Here is a 19,874-nt window from a genome sequence, read left to right as displayed (position 1 = left end):
ACCGCCCCGTAGCGCCCGCTCCCCTCGCGTGGCCCCGCTGTTTGTGGGGTCTCTCCGGTTTCCCTTCCCGGGATCGAGTCCCTGCGGGCCGGGGTCGCTCTGTGGGGTGCTGAGCACACGGGGGGACGCGTGTCGGGGCCGAGAGCGGGGCTCGCCATTCGGGCATGCGGGGAGGCCATAACCGTGGGGAAAGGGGGTTGGGACCGACATGGAGGAAGCCAAACTGGCCCCACAGATCCAGGAGCATCTTCCTCCTCCTCCTCCTCCTCCTCCAGCATGGCCCTGGGACCGGGACAGGAGCAGGGGATGGGGCCAGGGCAGGAGTAGGTTTGGGACAGGGGCACGAGCAGGAGATGGGGCCAGGGCACAAGCAGGTATGGGACTGGGACAGGAACATGGTGTAGGACTGGGGCAGGAGCAGGTGTAGGAGACTGGACACAAACGGGTACGGGGCTGAGGCGTTATAGGACTAGGACAGGAGCAGATATGGGGCCAGGGCAGGAGCAGTGTGTGGGACCGGGGCAGTGTATGGAACTGGGACAGGCAAAGGTTATGGGACTGGGACAGAAACACGTATGGGACCAGAGCAGGTTATGGGGCCAGGACACAGACACGTATGAGGCAGGCACAGTGTATGGGACCAGGGCAGGTTACAGGGTCACAGCAGTGTACGGGACCGGGGCAGGTTATGGGGTTGGAGCAGTATATGGGACTGGGTCAGGTTGTGGGGTCAGAGCAGTGTTTGGCTCTGGGACACGTTACGGGGCTGGAGCACTGTATGGGACTGGGTAGGTTGTGGGGTCGGAGCAGTGCATGGGACCAGGGCAGGTTATGGGGTCAGAGCAGCGTACAGGACTGAGGCACATTATGGGACCAGGGCAGGCGCAGCTATGGGAGCGGGGCAGGTTTCGGGGCTGGTGCCCGTCTCCCCACGCCGCCCCCTCCCTCACGCCCTGCTCAAGGCCCCAGGTACAGCCCCGCGTCCATTTTCCCCGGGCCCCGCTCCCCGCCCGCCGCCGCTCAGCAAATGGCTGCACCGGGGGCGGGGGGGGACCGGGCCCGGGGCCTCGCCGTGACAACGGCACCAAGATGGCGGCGGGGCGCGGGGTACGCCGGGAGCTGTAGTCCCCCGCTCGAGCTGCCCTCACTCGGCTGCTCGGCCTGCGGGGGGGGCGGCGCGGGGGCTGCTGGGAGTTGTAGTCCGGCGGGGGCCGCTGCCTCGCACACGCGGCGCCGGGGGAGGCTCGGAGCGGGGGGAGCGGAGCCCCCCGGGCCCGAGGCTGGGCCTCGAGGGGGAGGCCGAGGCCTTTGCTCCCCGCGGGGGCAGCCGCCTCCCTCCTCACCACACGGCCTCCAGGAGGCCCTCGGCCTCCCCGCGGCCTCTCTCTGCCTCACCCCGCTCCTCCCCCCCCCATCCGCCATGTCAGCTCCTTCCCCCCCCTCCCGTCCCCACGGCCCGCCCCCGATCGCGGACTTCACTTCCCATGATGCCCCGCGGCGGGGCCCGCTGGGAGGCGGGCGGCGGGCGGCGCGCGGGGCCTGCCGGGAGTTGTAGTTCGTCGGCCGGGCGACGGCGGCGGAGCGGGCGGGTGGGGGGGGTGTCGAGCGCGGCCGGCGGCCATTATCTGCGAGCGCGGAGCCGGGCGCTGGGGCCGCGGAGGCGGAGGCTGCGGGGCCGGGGGGGGGCAGCCATGGCGGCTTAGCCTCGCCCCCCCTTCCCTCCCCTTCGTCCCCGGCAAGGCCGCGGCCTAGCCGGCGGGGCGGATCCTCGGCCTCGCGTAGCGCCGGCCGCCCGCCGGGGGCTGCCCTGGCCGGGGGGGGCCATGTCCCTGGTGGCCTACGCCAGCAGCGAGGAGGACAGCGAGGCGGAGGGGGCCGCGGGCGAGGCGGAGGAGGAGGAGGAGGAAGAGGAGGGGGAGGATGAGGAGGATGATGAGGACGAGGAGGCCCTGCCTCGGCCCCCGGCCCCCCAGCCTCAGCCTCGGGGCCTCTTCGCCGCGCTGCCGCCCCCCAAAGCCCCCCAGCCCCCGCCCGGCGGCTTCCCCCCGCCGCCGCCGCCTCCCCTCGCGGGGCCCCCGGCCGCCCTCAGGGCCTTCGGAACCCCCCCGGGGGGCAGGAGCCCGGCCTCGGCCTCCACGGCCAGCGACGGCGGCCCCGAGGAGCGGCCCCGGCCCGGGGGGCTGCTGCTGCCCCCCCCCCGGAACGCCGCCGCCCCGGCCCTCGGCTTGGGCCCTGCGGCCTCCGCCGCCCTGCCCGGGGCTGGGGGGGAGCTGAGCCTCCCCAGGGCGAAGAAGAGGACGGAGCCGGTGAAGATCGTGGTGCCCGAGCTGCACCAGGGAGATGTGAGTATGGAACGAGCCCCCCCGTCCCTCCGGCCTCTCCTGGCGCTGCTGGTGTGGCGGTGACAGGGAGGGTTTGTCCCGGCTGCCGGCCCTAATCCTAAAGCGCTTTGCGGAGTTAAACTGATGCAGAAACCTTATCTGCGATCGTAACGCCCCCAGACCCCGATTATCTGCACCCTTCTTTATTCCCGGCGCTAGCGAGTCGGTGGTTTGGAGCCGCGTGGCCTTGGTTGGGAGCGTCCCCAAAAAGCCCACGTTTCTCTTCGTTTTCTTCTTTTGTTTGCCCTGAGATCAGTAGCTCTCCCTGACAGCGTGTTGTTTATCTCCCTAAAGACTCTAGGTGTCCTCCAGACCTCGAGGTAATCGGTTTCTCTCTCAGCTCTTTTTTTTTTTTATGGTTGCCCCGTGCTTTATGGGGTTCCTCAGCACCAAAGCCAGCTGGTGGCCAGCTGCAGCACCCACACCGCCAGCTGGCGCCAGGAGCAGAGAACCCCCAGCTCCCTCTCTCCCCTTTATTTTAACGTCTGTGCATCCCCGTTGACCACCAGAAGCACGGTGGGACCTGGCAGCGACGCAGCTCTTCCCGTCCCGGGGCCCACGTGGGACTTTTTCTGTCTGCCCTGGCGGGATTGTGGCTCGAGGGTCGGCGTTTTGGGGACACGAGGGAGCTGCCCCTTCGCTCAGGGTGGCACATCTGGCTTTGCCGGAGCAGCAGGGGCACGGCAAGAGAGGGCGAGAGGGACGCGCGCCTGCCGGCCGGCCCCGACCCGTGTTGCTGCTCGCCAGCAGCCAGCCCCGTTTGGCAAACCAGGGAGCCCGAGCTCCTCCTGCCACTGCTCCCGAAACGCGGCAGAGGGGCAGCTAAATCCATCAGGGCGCGCTTGGGGCTGTGTCTGTCGGCACCAGGACAACTTGTTGCGGAGCCCAGCCTTGCTGAGGAGCCGCTTTCCTCGTCGCAGGCAGGGGACAGGAGGAAGAGCGCAGTGACTTCATGGGAGGAAGGCCCCAGGGCCCTCCCTGCCACCCACCTCCCGTTTCCCGTCTGATTTTAAAGCCTTCGGCCGGTTCCGACGGCGATCCGCACGCGCCGGGCTGCGGGACGCACAGGGCACCCTTGTAGCAGGAGGTTTGGGTTCGTCCCGTCCCCTCAGCCCCACTTTGTGCTTCCTCGCTTTCCTGCAGCGCCTCAGGACAGGGGCTCCCTGACACCCGCAGTTTTAGGGCTCTTAGCTCCCTCCTTGCTTTTACGATCGCTGAAACAAGCTCGAGCGCGAGGAGATTCCTTCTCCTCCCTTCTTTCCCCACCCCTGGCTCTGACCAGAAGCGCTGCAGGTCCTCGGGGTGGCGAAGAGAAGCCCCTGCAAAACCGAGCTGCTGCCGGCGGCGCCCGCTCGAGATTCCCCAAATCCCTCTGCCCTTCGCTGCCTTCCTTGCCCCGTCCTCCTCCTCCTCCTCCTCCCTGCAGAGCCTCCTGCCCCTTTGGGTTGCACCTGCGGGGAGGTTCCCGGGCTGGCTCCTCTCTCCGAAACGCAGCCACCGGGTTTTATTGCTGCTCCCGACTCTTTATTTACGCCTGGCCTTCTTCTTTGTCCTGTTTTATAATTCAGATAGCGAGCTGGCAGAGGACCTCGTTTCCTGTAATCCCTTTAAAGTGCTCTGCAGAGCCATAAAATGATAAAGGCGCTCGGGGCCCCTTCCTACGGCCAGGCTTTGTGCCCTGGTTTTTAATGGTATTTAACAGCTCCAGAGTCCATGTGAAGGCTCCCGGCCATCCCGTGCGTTGTGTGCTTCCCCCCGTTAACCTCACTCTTTGAAAGAGAGCGCTCCCCTTCTGCCGCGCAGCTCGGGTTCTTTGCCTTGCTTTCGGTTGATTTTTCCTGTGATTTTTTTTAAAAAAAAAAACCAACCATCCGAGCTGCTGGCTTCCGAAGCGCTAGGGAGGGAGTCACCTGTCTACAAGCTGGGTTTCTCTGCCCGCCCGCTCTGCTTTAGAGCAGCAGTAAAAAAAAAAAATAAAACACCTTGAAAATTCGGGATTTTGGTTTCCAAATCCCCTTTTGCACCCTGAGGTGGGTGACCGAGCTCAAGCTGGAGCTCGGCTTTTGGTTGTTGCCCTGGCGAGGCTGCAAGAAGTGATGCCGGCTCGTTCGCAAAGCTCGTCTTTTATCTTTTTTCCCCCTTGTTTTATTTTCTGCCTCTGCCCAGACCACAGGAGACGCAGCTGCCTCTAAACAACGCCGGGTACCGTGGCCCTGCGCGTGCTGTGGGCGGCACGTTTGTCTTTGCTCTCTCTTTGCTCTGCCGCAGATGCCTCAGCAGGAGCGTGACGGAGCCTGACCGCAGCCCGCTGTTGCTTTTCGGCCGGGCCCCTGGCAGGTCCTGAGCCCAGACCTGGCGCTGCTGCGGCTCTGTGCTGTTCACAGCGAAAACTGACAAGCTGCTTGGTGGCTGGCGGTTGGTGTTTTGATATCTCGGGTTGTGCTAAGCTCTGTTTTTCTTTCTCAGTCAGATTCAGAGGAAGATGAACCAGCAAGGAAGAAAAGCACTCTTCAGGTGAGTGCCGGGTACATTGAATTAAGTGAACTTCGCAGCAAATAAGCATTTGGCTGAGGATCTTGGGCGCCCTCCCTTGTAAATTGGTCGCTCTGATCAGTGCAGAGCAGTCTGGGGATAAAATTCCTGGGGTGGCAAGTCCCTTTTGGGGGAAATTTCCTAAATTTTAAGTTTCAGACGAAATACACCTTCATTTGGGGAGCAGGCAGATATTGGCAAGCCCCAGTTTTCCTTTAAAAGCCCCGCCAGCCCCTTGTGCGAGGAAGCCCCGTGGCGCGTTGGAAGTAGCAAGCAATTGTGCTGAGCCATGGGAAACCCATTAATGGCGTTAGAAGTGGAGGGGATAATTGGCAGGGAGTCAGGCAGGCGGAATCGTCTCGCTCACTTCTCTTCTTTCTGTCATCCGTTTGCCCCGCACGGAACTCACCAGGGACGCGGCGAGGGCTCTGGCTTGTCCGCTCTGCTTCCTCAACCCAAGAACTTGACGGTGAAAGAGACCAATCGGTTACTTTTGCCCTACGCTTTCTCGAGGAAAGCAGCCGACAGCGCCTCCGAGGCGAAGCCCGCGAAGGCCCCCACCTCCTCCTCCAAACCCAAACCTCCGTCCAAGCCGGCGGTGGCCACGACTCCTTCCCCCTCTGCCATCAAAGCCGCCGCCAAGAGCGCCGCCCTCCAGGTAACCAAGCAGATCACGCAGGAAGAGGACGACAGCGACGACGAGGTCGAGCCAGAGAACTACTTCTCCTTGTCTGACAGGAGCGAGCCCGGCCTCGCGGCCGCCGAGACATACATGTACTCCGGCGCGGCGGTGGCGGAGGACCCGCCGCCGGGGACGGAGCCCGAGTCTCAGTTCCAGGACCCTGCTGCCAACGCCCCTCTGGAATTCAAGACGGGCGCGGGTTCCAGCGGCGCTCAGCACGGCTGGCTGCCCAAGGCTGGAGAAGAGTACGGCGGCCAGCCCTACGGCCAGTTCCCTGCTTACGGCGACGCCGGCGTGACGGGTGCTTATTACCAGGTGGGTTAATTATCCCCGGGACGGGGGGGAGCTCGATGGGGCTGCCCTGAAGAGGGAGCTGGGGCAGGAGGCTCTGAGTTAGTTCCCGAAGCAGGTTGGGGCTGGTGGGAATCTCTCCCAGCTGAGCTCCTGGGGACGAGGAGCGGGGATCCAGAGCACTTAGTACGGCAGGGCTCCTCTGGCACGAGAGCCGCGGATGCTCTTTGCTGGATAAATGTTTAATGGGCGCACACTCGCTTTAAAATGCCCCAGCAGAACTGCCCCTGCCGTTGTCTGGGTGCAGAACCGGGGCTTGCCAGCGCCGGCGGCTGAGGCCAGCTTGTTTCTAGCAATTCAGCAGAGCGTTTGTTGTCGGGTACCTCTGACAAAACGCCCTGGGCTCTTCAGCAGTGCCGGAGTAACGAGGCGTAAGTAACGACTGCCTCCGCCACGGGAGGAGGCGCACGTGTAACGTGCTGTGCTCCCCAGAGGGTGGACAAAATCCTCGGTGAGAAACCAGCGGCTCCCCGGGGGAGGTACGAGGCGCAGCGCTGCCTCTCAGGGCCCCCGTGTGTGTTTTTTTTTTTTACTCCGGGATCAGTCTCGCTTTGCTGTGGTGACCAACTGGTTTCCCTTTGCCGACAGGATTACTACAGCAGCAGCTACTACCAGGAGGTGGAACCAGCCCAGGGCGCGCCGCAGGAGATGAGCGCCGACTCCTCCTTCCTAGACGACGAAGCGGTTGGCACTTCACTCTCTATCCCACCGAGGAGTTTGTGTTTAAGCTCTGCTAGGACGTAGGACCTGCTCGGCAGCCCCGGTCCTGAGCTGTGCTCTGTGCCGAGCCAGACCCCACTGCTGCTCCGTGGGGCCTAGGGCTGTGTCGTGGACACGCTGCGCCCTTCCAGCAGTGTGTTGGGCTGCTGCTCCAGGTGGCTTTGCTTGCTTTCTGAGCTGGTGGCTTTGTTATTTCCACCTAGCCCAGTGTTCTTCTCGTTGGGGATGTGTAGGACAGCCGAGGCGTGTGGAGCTGAGTTCAGATACCTTCGTGGTACCTCCTTTAGCGCAGCCGTGGACTCCCCACGTCCTTCAAACGCTTGAGAACTAGAGCTCAGAAACCCATTTAAAAGGAAAAAAACCCAAACAAACAGCACACCACCTCTCACTGTTGATCTAATCTAGAAACTGGCAGCCCTGTTAGCTGAAGCAGCGAGTGCCACGGAAGATAGCCCATCTGCTGCTCACTTCCTCTGAGGGGCCTCTGCTTTTTGAGGTGGATTTGAGTGAGGCAGGGTGGGTATGTTAGCAGCCTGAGGTGCTTCTCTCGCACTTAAAGCGAGGGGCCTGAGAGTCTGAGGCTCCTGAGCACAAGTCCAAACCAGGGTAAATGTTTTCCATTCTGCGCAGAAAAATGACATTGTAACCTTAACGTTCAGGAGAGTTCTGCTTTTCTGTAGATCAAAATATCTTAAAGAAAAAATCCCTCCTTGGAAAGATGTGTGGTGATGTGACCTGTCCCACGCTCAGGGAGCAGAGGGTCGGGCTCCAGCTGCCTTCACTCGCTTTGGGGTGGCGGCGGCGGCGGCGATGTGTGTTTAACTTCGGTTGTTTCTGTTCTTTGTTCAGTTCAAACGCCTGCAAGGCAAGCGGAATCGGGGGAGAGAAGAGATCAACTTTGTGGATATCAAGGGTGATGATCAGCTGAGCGGAGCCCAGCAGTGGTTGACCAAATCCTTAACAGAGGAGAAAACCATGAAATCATTCAGCAAGGTGCGGGCAGGGAGGGAGAAGTGCTGCCTGGGGTTTTGGGGATCTTTCTTTGGTTCCTGTTTCGACCGCAGCTGGAGCTGTATTAGACGCTGTGCGGTCAGCAGCGTGTGGAGGGATGGGGACCCTTGTCTTGTGTGCGGTGTAAATAATTAAGGGAACAGCAGCAGGGCTTCTCAGAGTGCAGTGCAGGAACTGCTTCAGCCTGAGGAGCTCTGCCCCCGACCTGAAAGTGAAACCAATACTTCTTGAACTGCCTCTGTGCAGGCTCTTGTCTCGTGTCGCTGCCTGGGTCAGTATCTTCCCAGGCTCAAGTTTATCTGATCTTGCTTTCTAGAAAAAAGGAGATCAGCCCACGGGACAGCAGAGGAGGAAACACCAGATCACGTACCTGATCCACCAGGTGAGTGCCCTCCCTGTGGCCTGGGAACCGACGGGGACAGAATTAGGGGGCTTGAGACCCGCCGCGGGTCTGAGCTGAGCGTCTGCCTTTCTTTTAGCTTTGCTTCACCTTTCCCCTTCCCCTCCCGGCCCGAGCGCATGCGTGGCTGCGTTCGGTTACGAGGCTCTTTGCTTCCTGTCTTAACTCCGCACGGTGGCCGTGTGGTCGGGGAGCAGCTGCCGAGGGCCTCCCACAAAAGCAGCTGCGTTCCAGCGCGGCCCGGGCTGCGTCCCGATGAATTCAGGCCTCTGTCGAGATAATTGCGCTGGCTCCCGTAACGAGCCTGACGCGCGCCCTGCTCCGGGCCGGCAGGGGCAGCGCTGCTGACTCAGCGCGCGGCGGCTGGGTGCTAATCCGCTCCGTTTCTGCAGGCGAAGGAAAGAGAACTGGAACTGAAAAACACGTGGTCTGAAAACAAGCTCAGCCGGCGGCAGACCCAAGCCAAATACGGATTCTAACGCCTCCGTCCCCACGTTCTGGCTGCTGGCCCGGGTGACCTGCGGTGCCAGACTTCTGGCCTTCGGAGACCGACCAGGCCGTGCAGAATGCTGTCCGCCGGGCGGGCGGGAGGCTGCCGCGCTCCCCTGCCTGTCAGGAGAAAGGTTGAAGGCAAACCATTCCTGAAACTCCGCCTGTAATCCTTCCCCCCGTCCTCACAAGCAGTAAGGTGGAAGGTTCACACCGGGTCTGTTCTGTACAGCTGGCAGCGGCCCCGAGGCAGCTGCAGGAAACGCGCCTGGTGCGAGGCTCGGAGCTCTCGTCCTGTAGGTGCAGGGGCTGCTCCTCCTCCGAAGCAGCCTCGCCGCTGGAACCCGAGGCAGAGTCTCAATAAACTTCCATTGCCCACTTTGCTCCTTTCTTGGACTCGCTGTGCGTTGAGAGTGTAATTTTTCTTTCTGAAAGGCAGTGAGTTTCAAGAGCAAGCCTGTTTTTTTTTTTTTTTTTGTCATTTAATTTGAAACATCCTCGTGGCTGTTTAATTTCATCTGAGTAAATCCCGTGCTCCTCTCGTGAATGATTTATTCTGTGTGTGTGTGTGTGGCTGAGTTAGTGTTTTTGGTCTTGGCTGCACCAGCCTGGATGTCTCAACCCGTGCTGAGAGGAAGCTTACATTCCTGTTCCAAAGGAGAAGCAGAGCGACAGGTCAGAGCTCGGGCTAGAAGTGAAAATACCGCGGCGTGGAACATGCAGCGAGCGTTGCGGATCTCGCACCCAGCACGAGGTGCTGCTGAGAGCTTTTGGCTGTACGTGATTGTTGTGTGTGTGTCATTTCCTTTTTTTTCTTTTTTTTTTTTTTCCCCTTTTTCCTCCTCCCCCTGACCCAAGGCCTCCAGTGCTGTAACGATCTGGTCTCCACGCTTGTTGAACCGAGTGTTCCCAGCGTCGCGCGGCGCAGCTGGCAGGGAGCTCAGTGAGTGAAGCAGCATTTCCTGCGAGCAGGCACAGACGAAAGCTGCCTGCTGTACTTTTTTTTTTTTTTCCCAGCTCTTTAGCTCGTTTGTATCAATTCCCTTTCCTCTAAAGGCGTCGTACCTGAGTAAGTGTTAACCTGACCCCGCTGGCTGGGAAGAGGAGACCGTGTCCAGCCTTAACTTTTTAAAATGAAATCTTTTACTTAAGGTATCAGGGCTGGGTGGGATGACTGCAAATCATGTGCAGCCTTGCTGGCCAGACCCGTGCAGCTGTAGCCGAATCTCTGCGGCCTCTCTCGGTTCGTTGTTCACCGGAGCGTGCGATGCCGGAGGGAACAGAGAGCTGCTCTGGTTATTTAGCTTACATTCCCGACACTAAGGGTTGTATTTGTTGTAACCGCAGCCAGAACGGCTAATATTTGTTACTCCGTTTAGAAGAACTCCAGGAGGTTGTTTTTTTTTCTCCCGTGTTACCTGTTAAAAACAAGCAAACGAAACCGAACCCTGATGACTGAGTTCTTTTCTTAGACTATTTGAAGATAACCCGATTTCTAGTCTAGCTCCCTGGATGTTTTAGTACTTTGCAGAGCCCGTTTGGAGTATTTGAATGACCAGAATAAAGTTACTGTTGAGTAATTTATTCATATCTTATCTGTACAGTGAAATCCTCTGGAAAGAGCTTTGATAAAGGAATAAACTTTTAAATGAAGCAAACCACACCTGTTTCCAGCGCGAGGTGCTCGACTCCCTGCTCGAGGCGGTGCCGTCCCTTCTCCCGGGCTCTCCTCGCCGAAGCACCTCCGCAGCATCCTGCCTGCCCCGGGCGCTTTTGGGCAGAGCTGGTGCCAAAACGCTCGGCCCAGGGCCGTTGCCAGACGCGGCGATGCTGAGCAGCAGCTCCGCGGCTCGTGCTCTCTGCTCTGTTTTGTTGTTGTTGTTGTTAAAAAAGTCAGGTCTTGCCCACGTTGCCCTGATGCTGGACGCAAAACCCAGCCCTGCTGCACCGGGGGCTGTTCCCCGGTGTTGGGTTTTTCCCTCCTCTGGGTACAGAGCGGTCCCCAAATCCGGGGCAGCAGCACCGGGGGGGCTTTTGCCTGCTGGGGCTTTGCCCCCAGGTGTGGGGCGGGAGGCTCCGTCCTGGGGCTGGGGCTGTGCTCCCGGCTCCTCTTCGCCCAGCCGGGCTCCTGCAGTGACCCGGGGGATGAGGGCAGCTTCCAGAGGCTGGCGTTTTTCCCATTTCGCCGTGCAATTGCTGATTTTTATCACTAGAGGGAAGGTACGCGGAGGGCGATGGCGGCTTGACTTCTGCTCTGCTTGCGGCCGGTTAAGGGCCGCCAAAGAAAGGCTCGAGGGAAAAACCAGCGGCGATTTTCCGAGAGGTGACCCCCGGCCTCCCTTCCCCTCCCTGCTTTGGAGCTCCAACGGGTCCGAGCTCGGGTCTTTGGCTCCCTTCTGGCCAGGCCGCCCGCACCGGGACCCCGCTGGAGCCACGCTCAGCCGGTGGCACCGCGGCCGCAGCGAGGAGGTGGGGGCTCAGGGGGCGCGGGCAGCACCCCCGGGTTTTGTGGCTTTTCGTGGCTTTTGTGGCCGGGCTTGGAGGCACCTGCGGGCAGCTCTGGGCTCGTGGTACCGCTCCGGCTCGTGGCCAGCTCAGCGTCAGGATCCGGAGGCACCAGCCCCGCTGGAACCAGTCTGTTTTGACTATAACAGCCTCTTCCTCCGCCCTGCTTCTATTCATAGCCATCTCCTTCTGCGAAGATGGATTAAACGCGTTCTTCCCGTCCCCTCCTAGCAGTCTCGCAGGGCTCAGGCAAGCAGGATGCCCCGCGGGGAAGGGCGCACGAATCCCGGTGCGGAGCTGTCGGGTGCTGCCCGTGGGTCCGGGGCTGCCGAGGTGCCGGTTTCTGCAGCAGGGCTGCTCCTTCCGTGGGGCTCTGCCCCACAAAAAGGGGCTCGCTGCTCTGCAGAGGAGGTGGACGTGGCGCGGGCAGGCGGCCGGCTCTTGCCGTGGACCTACCTGCGTGCCTCAGGGCCGCTCTCCGGAAAGCTGCTCGTAAATGTTCTCCTGCCCCTCCTGCCCCGCGGGGGCTGCAGGTCTCGTGGCGCTGCTCTTCCTCTGGCCGTAAATGGGGTCATCAAACTCCAGCGAGGGGTTCCTTGGGGCCTGGGGATGGGACGGGGAGGGAACCCCCCCCCCCCGTGAGATGGTGCCTTAGCCTCGGGGGGAGGCTCGGCTGGAGAGCCCGGCCCCACACTATCCCACCTGGAGCTTGGCTCCCAGCACCTCCATGGTGGGACGGGGGGGACACGCACCTCCAGGGGTGGGCTGGGGGCTCCTCTCTGCCCACTGCCCAAGGTGGGAGCCGCCGGGGGCTGCCTCCTCCTGGAAGCTTGGCTGGAGAAGCTGCGGAAGAGCCGGCAGCGCGCCGGCTCGGTGGGTGCCCGCGCCTTGGGGGGCAGCGTGGAGACGGGGCCCCGCGCCCCCCTGGGGAGCAGGGGGGGCAGCTCCCGCTGGGCCAGCGCCACCTCGGAGTAGACGTTCTCCTCGGGAGCGGGGCCGCAGCCCCGGCCCATGGCGTAGAAGGGGATGGGCTCCTCCGGCTCCGCGCACTCGCGGGGCTCCGCGTAGGTGTGGAAGCGCACGAGCTGCTGGTACTTGGCCTCGGGCGGCTCGGCGGGGACGGCTTCGCGCTGCACCTGGGCGTAGGGACCCTCGGGGGCTGCCCCTCCGCTCCCAGCCCGGCTGCGTGGCCCCTGGGGGGCTGACGAGGAGCCCACCTTGGCCGGGAGCGGCGGGGGGGTGCCGGGAGCCTGGGAGAGAGGGAGAGAAAAGGAGGGTTGGGGGCAGCCCCGGGGACCTGCGCCATCCCCACCCCAGCAGCGTCCCCATGGACCGGAGCTGTCCTCACCCCAACCACATCCCTGCACCCTGCAGCTGCTCTGGAAGCGCCCCCGTCCCCCACCCCAGCCTTGCCTTTACCTCCCCGGAGCCTCCCTCGGTGCCGTCCCCTGCCGCCTGCCCGGCTCCCGGCGGCCGCTTGGCCACGGTGCTGTACGCCGGCGGGGTCGCTGGCGATGGGGAGCTGGTGCCGGGGGGCTGCACCCCCCCGTGGGGCTTGTCCTGCTGCGGTGAGAGGAGAGGGGTGAGCGCAGGGCAGGGCGCAGACCCGGGGAGGTGGCACCGGGCCACCAGCCCCAGCTTTGATTTTGCCCAGCTGCGACGCGTCCTCAGCACCCCTCGAGAAGCGGGAACGCCTCTGCGGGCGGCAGGGGCTAACGAAGGGGATGTTAAAGGGGCTAATTACAGCAAGGAGGGGGGGGGAGAGGGGGGGATCCTCACCCGTGGGCACGGCACCGTCAGGAACTCGCGGTAGGGCGCGACGGGCGCGGCGGCGTAGTGCCGCAGCAGCGCGGCCAGCTCGGCGTGGGCGCTGCGCTCGCCCAGGATCACGTAGCGCCCGTCGGGCAGCTGGTCCAGCACGAAGTGCCGGCAGCGCTCCCTGCCCCTGCGGGGACGGGGACGGGGTCAGCGGTGGTGGCATGGCGAGGGGCCGAGCTCCCCGGGCTGGGGTCCCTCACCTGTAGGACAGGACGAAGCCCACGGTGCTCTCACTGAAGCGCACCAAGAAGCAGCCCGGCGGCCGGTCCCGCAGCAGCTGCTCCGTCTCCCTGCGGGACGGGGTGGATGAGCGAAGCTCCCCCAATTCCCCTGTCCCCCCCACCCACCCACCTTGTGACGGGGTCACCCCCTGCTCACCTGCGGCTGATGAAGCCATGGAACCAGGCTGGGAGCTCGCCCTCGGCCCCCAGCCTCCTGGCCTGCGTCTGCTCGAACCACAGCCTGGTGCGCGCCCACAGGGCCACCAGCTCCGGCTGCGCGCCCCCCCCGGGCGGGGGCCACCCCGGCGGCGCCTGGGAGGAAGCAGACAGGGGCTGGGGCTCGGGGGGATGCGGGGCAGAGGGTGCCTGAGGATGCTCCGCTGCCCCCCTGCGCCCCTTCGTGCCCCCCCCCGGGGGGCGGTGGGTGGCTGCTGCCAGCCCCCCCAGCCCCGGTGTGCAGACGTGGGGGCTGTGCCTGGGGAGTGGGAGAGGGGCCGGGTCGGTGTGCGGTGCTGGACGGTCCCTGCAGGGGTTTTGGGGTGAGGACACGGTACCTGCAGGTGGCTGAGAGTGCTGGGGTGGGGAGCTGGGGGGCCGGACCCTTTGCTGCCCCTCGTCCTACCCTGCCCTGAGCATCTCGTTGCTCCGGGGGCTGCTCCGCTCTCGGGGGCTGCAGCGGGGTCGCGCCGTGCCCCGGCTGGGTGCTGGCTGCGTTGTCCTCGGGTCTGAAGGTGCTGAAGAGGGGGCGGTCGTCATCCATGGAGCCAATGTCCCTGGCAGGTGGAGAGGAACAGGCTGAGGTGAGGCCTCCACGGGGTTCCCACGCCTCCCCCGTGCTGCCCCGTAAGCTCATCGCCTTCCTCCTCCCCAGGAACCCGCACGGCGTGAAGGGGCAACGCTGGGAACCCGGAGAAAAGCCCCAGGAGGGACCCCGAGAACCTCTAAAACTCGGTGAGCCAGGAGGGGAGGGGGAGGAGATGGGGAAAACGCTCGAAACCCTGTGCGTGGACGGGACGGGGACCCTGGCCACGTGCGTGTGAACTCGGGCTCTGCGTGCGCCCAGCGCCCGGGCTCGGCTGGGTGCCGCCAACGCTCAGCAAAACAAAATTAATCCCGACCAGATGCTCGAGGGGGTGGAAGCGGCCGGGGCTATTTCGATTACGGGAGGCATCTCTGAGTCACGGGGGCCGGTCGGGGCTCATCGAGGAGCGGGATCCTGGTGGATCCCAGAGCCCCGGGGCTGAGGCCTCGTCTCTGCCTTTATGCAGCACCAAGGGGACTGGCGGCTGCAGCGCGCCCAGCCCGATCTTGCACCCAAAAACGCACGGAAGAGGGCAGGGAGGAGGCTGACAAAGCAAAACGGCACAACCCCAACTTGAGCAAACAGCAGCCGGGCGGTGTGGGCGAGCCGGGCTCCTGCCCTCCGGGGCAGGGCTGAGGCTGCTCCAGGGCTGGGAAGGGCCCAAAGTGGCCTCGAAAAGGGCCGAAGCCCGGCCTCGCCGTGTGCCCCTTCTCTGTGCTGCGCACGGGCGGCTCTGTGCAGGGCTGGAGGGGTGCGCTGGGGCGCGCAGGAGCCCTGCTGTGCTCCCTTCTCCCCGCACCTCCTTTGTCCTCTGTGCCTCTCCATCGCAGACCCTTCCCCGGGGACAAACGGCGAGCATCTCCGTGTCACCGCGGTGCTGCACGTCCCCGTGCTCGGGGCCCACTTCCCAGCCTCTCTGCCCCCACCCCAGCTCAACCACCCCTGGAAAGACCCCAGCCCCTCGCCCCCAGCCCTTGCACCTACCTCCGCCGGCCGGGACCCCAAAGCCCGGGGCAGGAACCGGGGTCTGTGTGGGGCCTGGGGCGCTGGCGGTGGGGCAATGCTGCCGCCTCGCCCGTGGTTGCGCCGCCGCCGGGGGCAGGAAGCGGCGAGCGAAGGAGCTGCACCGCGGGGCGAGGAGGGGCCGACGTCACGGAAAGGCGGCGTGGGGCTGCGGGTGGCACCGGCGCCGGCGGGGGCACTTTGGGGACGTCTCCTTGCCCTCCTCCCCCTCTGCCCCGAGCACCTTCGGCTGCTGATTTCATGCTGCAAAGCCTTGAGGGGTCACCAGAGGAGCGCGGGTTGTGCCCGGTGATGCCCGTGCTGATGGGGGCAAGCTGCAGCCGGGGGGGCTGGGGCTGCAGCCACCCCCTTGGCCGCCCGCCCCGCGGCACGTCTGCACCCACAAAAAGCTCTTTATTTGTCCCATCTGCACCCTGGTTCCCCCCCGCGGGGCCCAGCCCTGCAGCTGCACAGAGCTTTGGGGCTGGAGCAGGTTTGCAGCCCTGGCGCCGGGGCTTTGCGTGGAGCCCACGGCGCGTCCCCAGCCCACGGCCGCGGTGGGCCGGCACGATGCCCCCCGGCGCTCTCCACCTTAAGAAACCCGTCCCTCCTCTCTACCTTCACACCCTCCGCTCCGTTTCCCCTCCGGGCAGTTGGGTTACAATATTTTTATCGGCCAGGCAGGTTTCCTGTTTGCAATCCTCGCGCTCACGGGTGCGGACGGAGCGACCGCGGCGGTGGGAGCGAAGGCTCGCTCGGCCCCGGGACCGATCCTGCCGGCTCCCGGCCACTCCTCGAGGGGCCGAGGCGCAGAAACGCCGAGCGATGTGACCCTACAAGGCCTCTCCCAGCTCCTCTCCGCAGCTGGCCCCCGCTCTGCCGGGCGGGGACAGCGTGGGGGGATTTCTCCAGGGACCTTGGAAGCAGAGGCGCGCGGAGCTTTTTGCTTCCTGCTGGTTTTCCTCAGTCTCTCCCCAGCGGAAGCCGGATCCCAGGAAAAGAGGGGACTTGGAGGAAAAAAAAAATCCCCGCACGGTGGGTTGCAGGAGGGAGGCTGGAGCCGCGCGGGGCGGGGGTGCGGAGCACGGCGTGGTCTCGTCCCGCGGGGGGACGTCGCACCCGGAGCTGGGCAGAGGTAAGGGGTCCCGGCGAGGTGGGGTCCCGCTGGTGCACGGGTGGCTCCGGCAAGCCCCCGCGGTGCAAATCTCAGCTGTGCCCTGTGGCGTGCAGGGGGGTTTTGGGGTCCTGGGGGGCTCTGGTTGTCCCTTAGGGGCTCTGGTTGTCCCTGGGGCACTCTGGTTGTCCCTGGGGGGGCTTTGGTTGTCCCTGGGGGGGCTTTGTGGCTGAGGTCGCTGCAGCCTGACCTGTGTTTGGAAATATTTGTTGGGAACCCCTCCTGGGTGGTGCCGCGCAGCCGCCCAGCTCCGCTCGTCTCCATCAGCTGCGTTTCCCTTTGGAGGGCTGAGCCATCCTGGGATACGGCGGGGCGCACGCTCTGCTCCCGGGACCCCCCCCTTCTGCCTCCTTTGCAGCCCCCCCCCCCCGGGGCCGTGAGCACGGCTGGGCTCAGCCCTGCAGCCGCCTGCGGTGCGGTCACTGCGGCGTCCTCCCTGCAAAAGCAGCGCGGGGCTGGAAGGAAACTGCCCCGGTGTCCGTAAGCCCTGGGGACATCTGGGCTGCTGTGACCACGGATGGCGGCTGGGCCCCCCCCTCGGCCCCCCCCAGCCCTGTCACATGCTGGGGACGGTCACCCGGCTCCAGCCGCTGCCAGCAGCCGCCCCCACGCGCGTCCCAGCACGTGGGTTGGGGACCGCGCGGCGCCTGGCCGGGTGCCCCCGCGCAGCCCCGGGGGGGTGGCACGGGGCTGTCACCGCGGGGAGCAGCCGTCCCCTGTCCCGGCAGCGAGGAAGAGCGCGGCGGGGCGCGGAGGAAGGCTCGGGGGGGGGGTAAGGGTTCCCCCCCGCTTCACCGTGCGCCCTGCCTCAGTTTCCCCTCTTTGCTTGGGCGCGTCGAGGAGCGGCGCCAAAAGCCATCGGTGCGAGGAGCCTGGGGGGGGGCTCTGCCGGGACCGAGAGGTTGGCAGGGGGCGCCTGGCCCCGCTGCCCTCCCCCAGAGCCCCTCTCTCTTTTTGTCTTTGCAGCGATGGCTGAGGACGGGGGGGCCGGGGGGGCAGCCTCCGACAGCACCCAGGTGAGCCGCTGCCGGGAGGAGCTGGGGGGGGGGGTCTCAGAGAGGAGCTCGTGGAGGTGATTTTGGTGCAAGGTGGGGTGGGGGCGAGGAGGGCGTGGGATGTACACCGGAGAACCCCCTCCTGCATGCACCTGGGGGGGGGGGGGCACGGTGCCCTCCACGGGGGTCCTGGGCTGGGTGCAGCCCCCCGAGGCATGCGGCTGAGCCGGGACCCCCGCGCCCCCCCGCCCCCCCCCCCCCGGCAGGATGAAGCCTCACCGGCGGTCACCCTGCGGCCGGGCAGCGTGGAGGAGCTCTACGAGCTGCTGGAGACGCTGGGCAGGTGAGAGGGGGGCCGCGGGGTGCCCCGGGTGGGGGCAGCCCCCCACCCGCCCCCCCCAAGCCTTCGACCAGCCTCAGCCTCGGTTCCTCGGTTCTGGCCGCAGCGGGCATTTCGGCGTGGTGAGGCGGTGCCGGGAGCGCGGCACCGGCGCTTTTTACGCCGCCAAGTTCGTGAAGACGCGGCGGTGCCGGGGCAGCCGGCGGGGCCTGGAGCGGGCGCAGGTGGAGCGGGAGGTGGCCATCCTGCGGGACCTGCGGCACCCCAACATCATGCGGCTCCACGACCTCTTTGCCAGCAAAACCGAGATGGTGCTGGTGCTGGAGCTGTGAGTTGGGGGGGCGGGGAGGGGGTCCCGGGGGTCCCGGGCTCAGACCTGCCCAGTCTGAGCCTCCCCCTGCCTCCCGGCACCGCCACCACCGCCGTGTCCGTGCAGGATGCGCGGCGGGGAGCTCTTCGACTTCATCGCCGAGAAGGAGATGCTGTCGGAGGAGGAGGCCATCGGGTTCCTGGCGCAGATCCTGCGCGGGGTGCAGTACCTGCACGCGCGCCACATCGCCCACTTCGACCTCAAGGTGTTGTCCCCCCCCTCTCCTCCGGGTCCCCCCCCCCCCCCCCTTCGTCACGGTGCCACCCACACCTCAGCACCTCCGTGGCCGCATCCTGCCCCCATGGGCGTGGTGGTTTTGGGGTGCTGCCCGGCCCCGTTTGCCACCCCCTCATCCTGCCCCCCCCCCCCCTCCGCAGCCCGAGAACATCATGCTGCAGGACAAGGACGTCCCCAAGCCCCAGATCAAGATCATCGACTTCGGGCTGGCGCAGAAGCTGGAGGACGGCGTCACCTTCAAGAGCCTCTGTGGGACCCCCCAGTACATCGGTACCGAGCCCCCCTGGCTGGCTGGGGGGGGGGCACCGGGACCCCAAAAGCCCCGGCTCCGTGGAGAAGAACAGGAGCAGGGGGCAGCAGGGACAGGGCGCCCACCCTGGTGGTCTCGGTCCCTCTGACGTGCTCCCCCCCCGGGCTCTGCCTTCACCCCCAGCTCCCGAAGTGATCAACTACGAGCCGCTGAGCTCCGCGACCGACATGTGGTGAGGATTGGGGTCCTGGGGGGGCCTGGGGTGCTGCTGGGGGGTGCAGCCCGCCCGTGGCTGCTGTGGAGACCCCCGGAAGGCAGCACCTGACCCCCCCCCCCACCTCTGTCTTTCAGGAGCATCGGGGTCATCACCTACATCCTGTGAGTAGGGGCAGGGGGGAAACCGAGGCACAGGGGGCACCTTGAGGGGGGCTGTCCCCGGGGTGGCCGAGCCGGTGCTGGCCCGGTGCTCAGCGTCGCCATCGTGTCCCCGCAGGCTCAGCGGCTTGTCCCCCTTCCAGGGCGAGACGGACGCCGAGACCCTCTCCAACGTCCTGGACGGCGCCTACGAGTTCGAGGAGCACTACTTCAGCCAGACCTCCGAGATGGCCAAGGACTTCATCCGGCAGCTGCTGGTGAAGGAGCCGGGGTGAGTCCCTGTCCCCGTCCCTGTCCCCGTCCCCGTCCCCGTCCCCGTCCCCAGGGTGCCCCCAGGCCCCCACCGCCCCAGCCCCCTGTCTTTCAGGGAGCGCATGACGGCGTCCGAGTGCCTCGTCCACCCCTGGATCAAGGTGAGAGGGAGGGGGGGTGGGGGAGCAGGGCTGGGACCCCCCCCCCCCCGGGCACCGTGTGCTGGGGGAGCGGGGAGGGGGCGCGGGGACGATGCCGCGGCTTCGCCCCTGCAGCCCCTGAGCAGGAAGCAGGCGGCGAAGCGGAGCCGCTCCTCCATCAACATGAAAAACTTCCGCAAGTTCAACGCCCGGAGGAAGTGGAAGGTGAAAGGAAAAGGGGGGTGGGGGGGGCACCGGATTAAAAGGTGTGGGGGGGACACTGGGGTGCAGGGGGGGGACACCAAGGTGCGGGGTGCCACCACCCCGGGGTGCTTGGGTGAAGGCGCCGCGCTGCGCTCCGGGGTGGGTGCGTTTGGGGAGGGGGCTGTGGCGGGGTCGGCACCGTAACGCTGCTGTCTGGGGGTGGGAGAGGAGGGGATCACCCCCCCCCCGGACCCCCACCTTGCCGCCCCCACCCCAGCTCTCCTACAACATGGTGTCCGCCTGCAACCGGCTGTGCCGCATGCGGCTGCTCTGCGGCCCGAGGACGGAGGACGAGGAGCTGGTGAGAGGCTGGGGAGGGGGTATGGGTATTTGGGGTGGGGGCATGCAATGGGGTGCCCCCTTCTTGGGGTGCCCGGGGGTCCTCCCCGTGCCCTCCAGCCCCTCTGTGCCCCCAGCGCGGCTGCGAGAGCGAGCAGGAGGACGAGGGCAGCCACCCCGCGACGCTGCTGCGCCGCCGGAGAAGCAGCTGCTCCTGAGCACCCCCTCGGGGAGGGGACCCCAGAACGGGGCCGGCCCACGAGAGGGGCCTCGGGGGGGCCCCC

At 65.4% G+C, this 19,874-nt stretch overlaps 3 protein-coding genes across 10 annotated transcripts; 2 read left to right on the top strand and 1 right to left on the bottom strand.

The window, feature by feature from the left end:
• Positions 1–1,571: 1,571 nt before the first annotated feature.
• PRCC (proline rich mitotic checkpoint control factor) lies at positions 1,572–10,224 on the top strand. Its single transcript, XM_083813130.1, has 7 exons — positions 1,572–2,342; positions 4,848–4,895; positions 5,326–5,910; positions 6,535–6,630; positions 7,516–7,659; positions 7,994–8,059; positions 8,470–10,224. The coding sequence occupies exons 1-7, from the start codon at positions 1,824–1,826 to the stop codon at positions 8,554–8,556; spliced, it is 1,545 nt and encodes a 514-aa protein (XP_083669256.1). The 5' UTR covers positions 1,572–1,823; the 3' UTR covers positions 8,557–10,224.
• SH2D2A (SH2 domain containing 2A) lies at positions 9,027–15,668 on the bottom strand. 6 transcript variants are annotated; one of them, XM_083813112.1, is made up of 9 exons: positions 15,533–15,668; positions 14,897–15,033; positions 13,733–13,883; positions 13,268–13,422; positions 13,090–13,179; positions 12,851–13,016; positions 12,491–12,634; positions 11,824–12,321; positions 9,027–11,674 (listed from the first exon to the last, which is right to left on the bottom strand). In XM_083813112.1, exons 3-9 carry the CDS (start codon positions 13,868–13,870, stop codon positions 11,537–11,539), a joined length of 1,329 nt encoding a protein of 442 aa, XP_083669238.1. In that variant the 5' UTR covers positions 13,871–13,883; positions 14,897–15,033; positions 15,533–15,668; the 3' UTR covers positions 9,027–11,536. The 6 variants fall into 6 exon arrangements, with proteins under 6 accessions (XP_083669238.1, XP_083669234.1, XP_083669235.1 ...); XM_083813108.1 differs by having other exon boundaries at positions 14,897–15,187; positions 15,533–15,663; XM_083813109.1 differs by lacking the exon at positions 15,533–15,668 and having other exon boundaries at positions 9,027–11,396; positions 11,528–11,674; positions 14,897–15,327.
• LOC310887316 (death-associated protein kinase 2-like) lies at positions 15,601–19,872 on the top strand. Of its 3 annotated transcripts, none has more exons than XM_083813159.1 (13): positions 15,601–15,949; positions 17,055–17,104; positions 17,350–17,426; positions 17,498–17,751; positions 17,860–17,998; positions 18,171–18,300; positions 18,464–18,512; positions 18,632–18,658; positions 18,799–18,926; positions 19,023–19,068; positions 19,183–19,272; positions 19,529–19,612; positions 19,728–19,872. In XM_083813159.1, the coding sequence occupies exons 3-13, from the start codon at positions 17,351–17,353 to the stop codon at positions 19,806–19,808; spliced, it is 1,104 nt and encodes a 367-aa protein (XP_083669285.1). In that variant the 5' UTR covers positions 15,601–15,949; positions 17,055–17,104; position 17,350; the 3' UTR covers positions 19,809–19,872. The 3 variants fall into 3 exon arrangements, with proteins under 3 accessions (XP_083669285.1, XP_083669284.1, XP_083669283.1); XM_083813158.1 differs by having other exon boundaries at positions 15,605–15,949; positions 17,530–17,751; positions 18,774–18,926; XM_083813157.1 differs by having other exon boundaries at positions 15,605–16,049; positions 17,530–17,751; positions 18,774–18,926.
• Positions 19,873–19,874: the final 2 nt, after the last annotated feature.

The sequence above is a fragment of the Anser anser genome, assembly GCF_964211835.1.
Source record: "Anser anser genome assembly, chromosome: 28".
Classification (NCBI taxonomy): Eukaryota; Metazoa; Chordata; class Aves; order Anseriformes; family Anatidae; genus Anser; species Anser anser.
The sequence above is the reverse complement of the archived record's forward strand: the minus strand, read 5'-3'. Positions and strand labels throughout refer to the sequence as shown.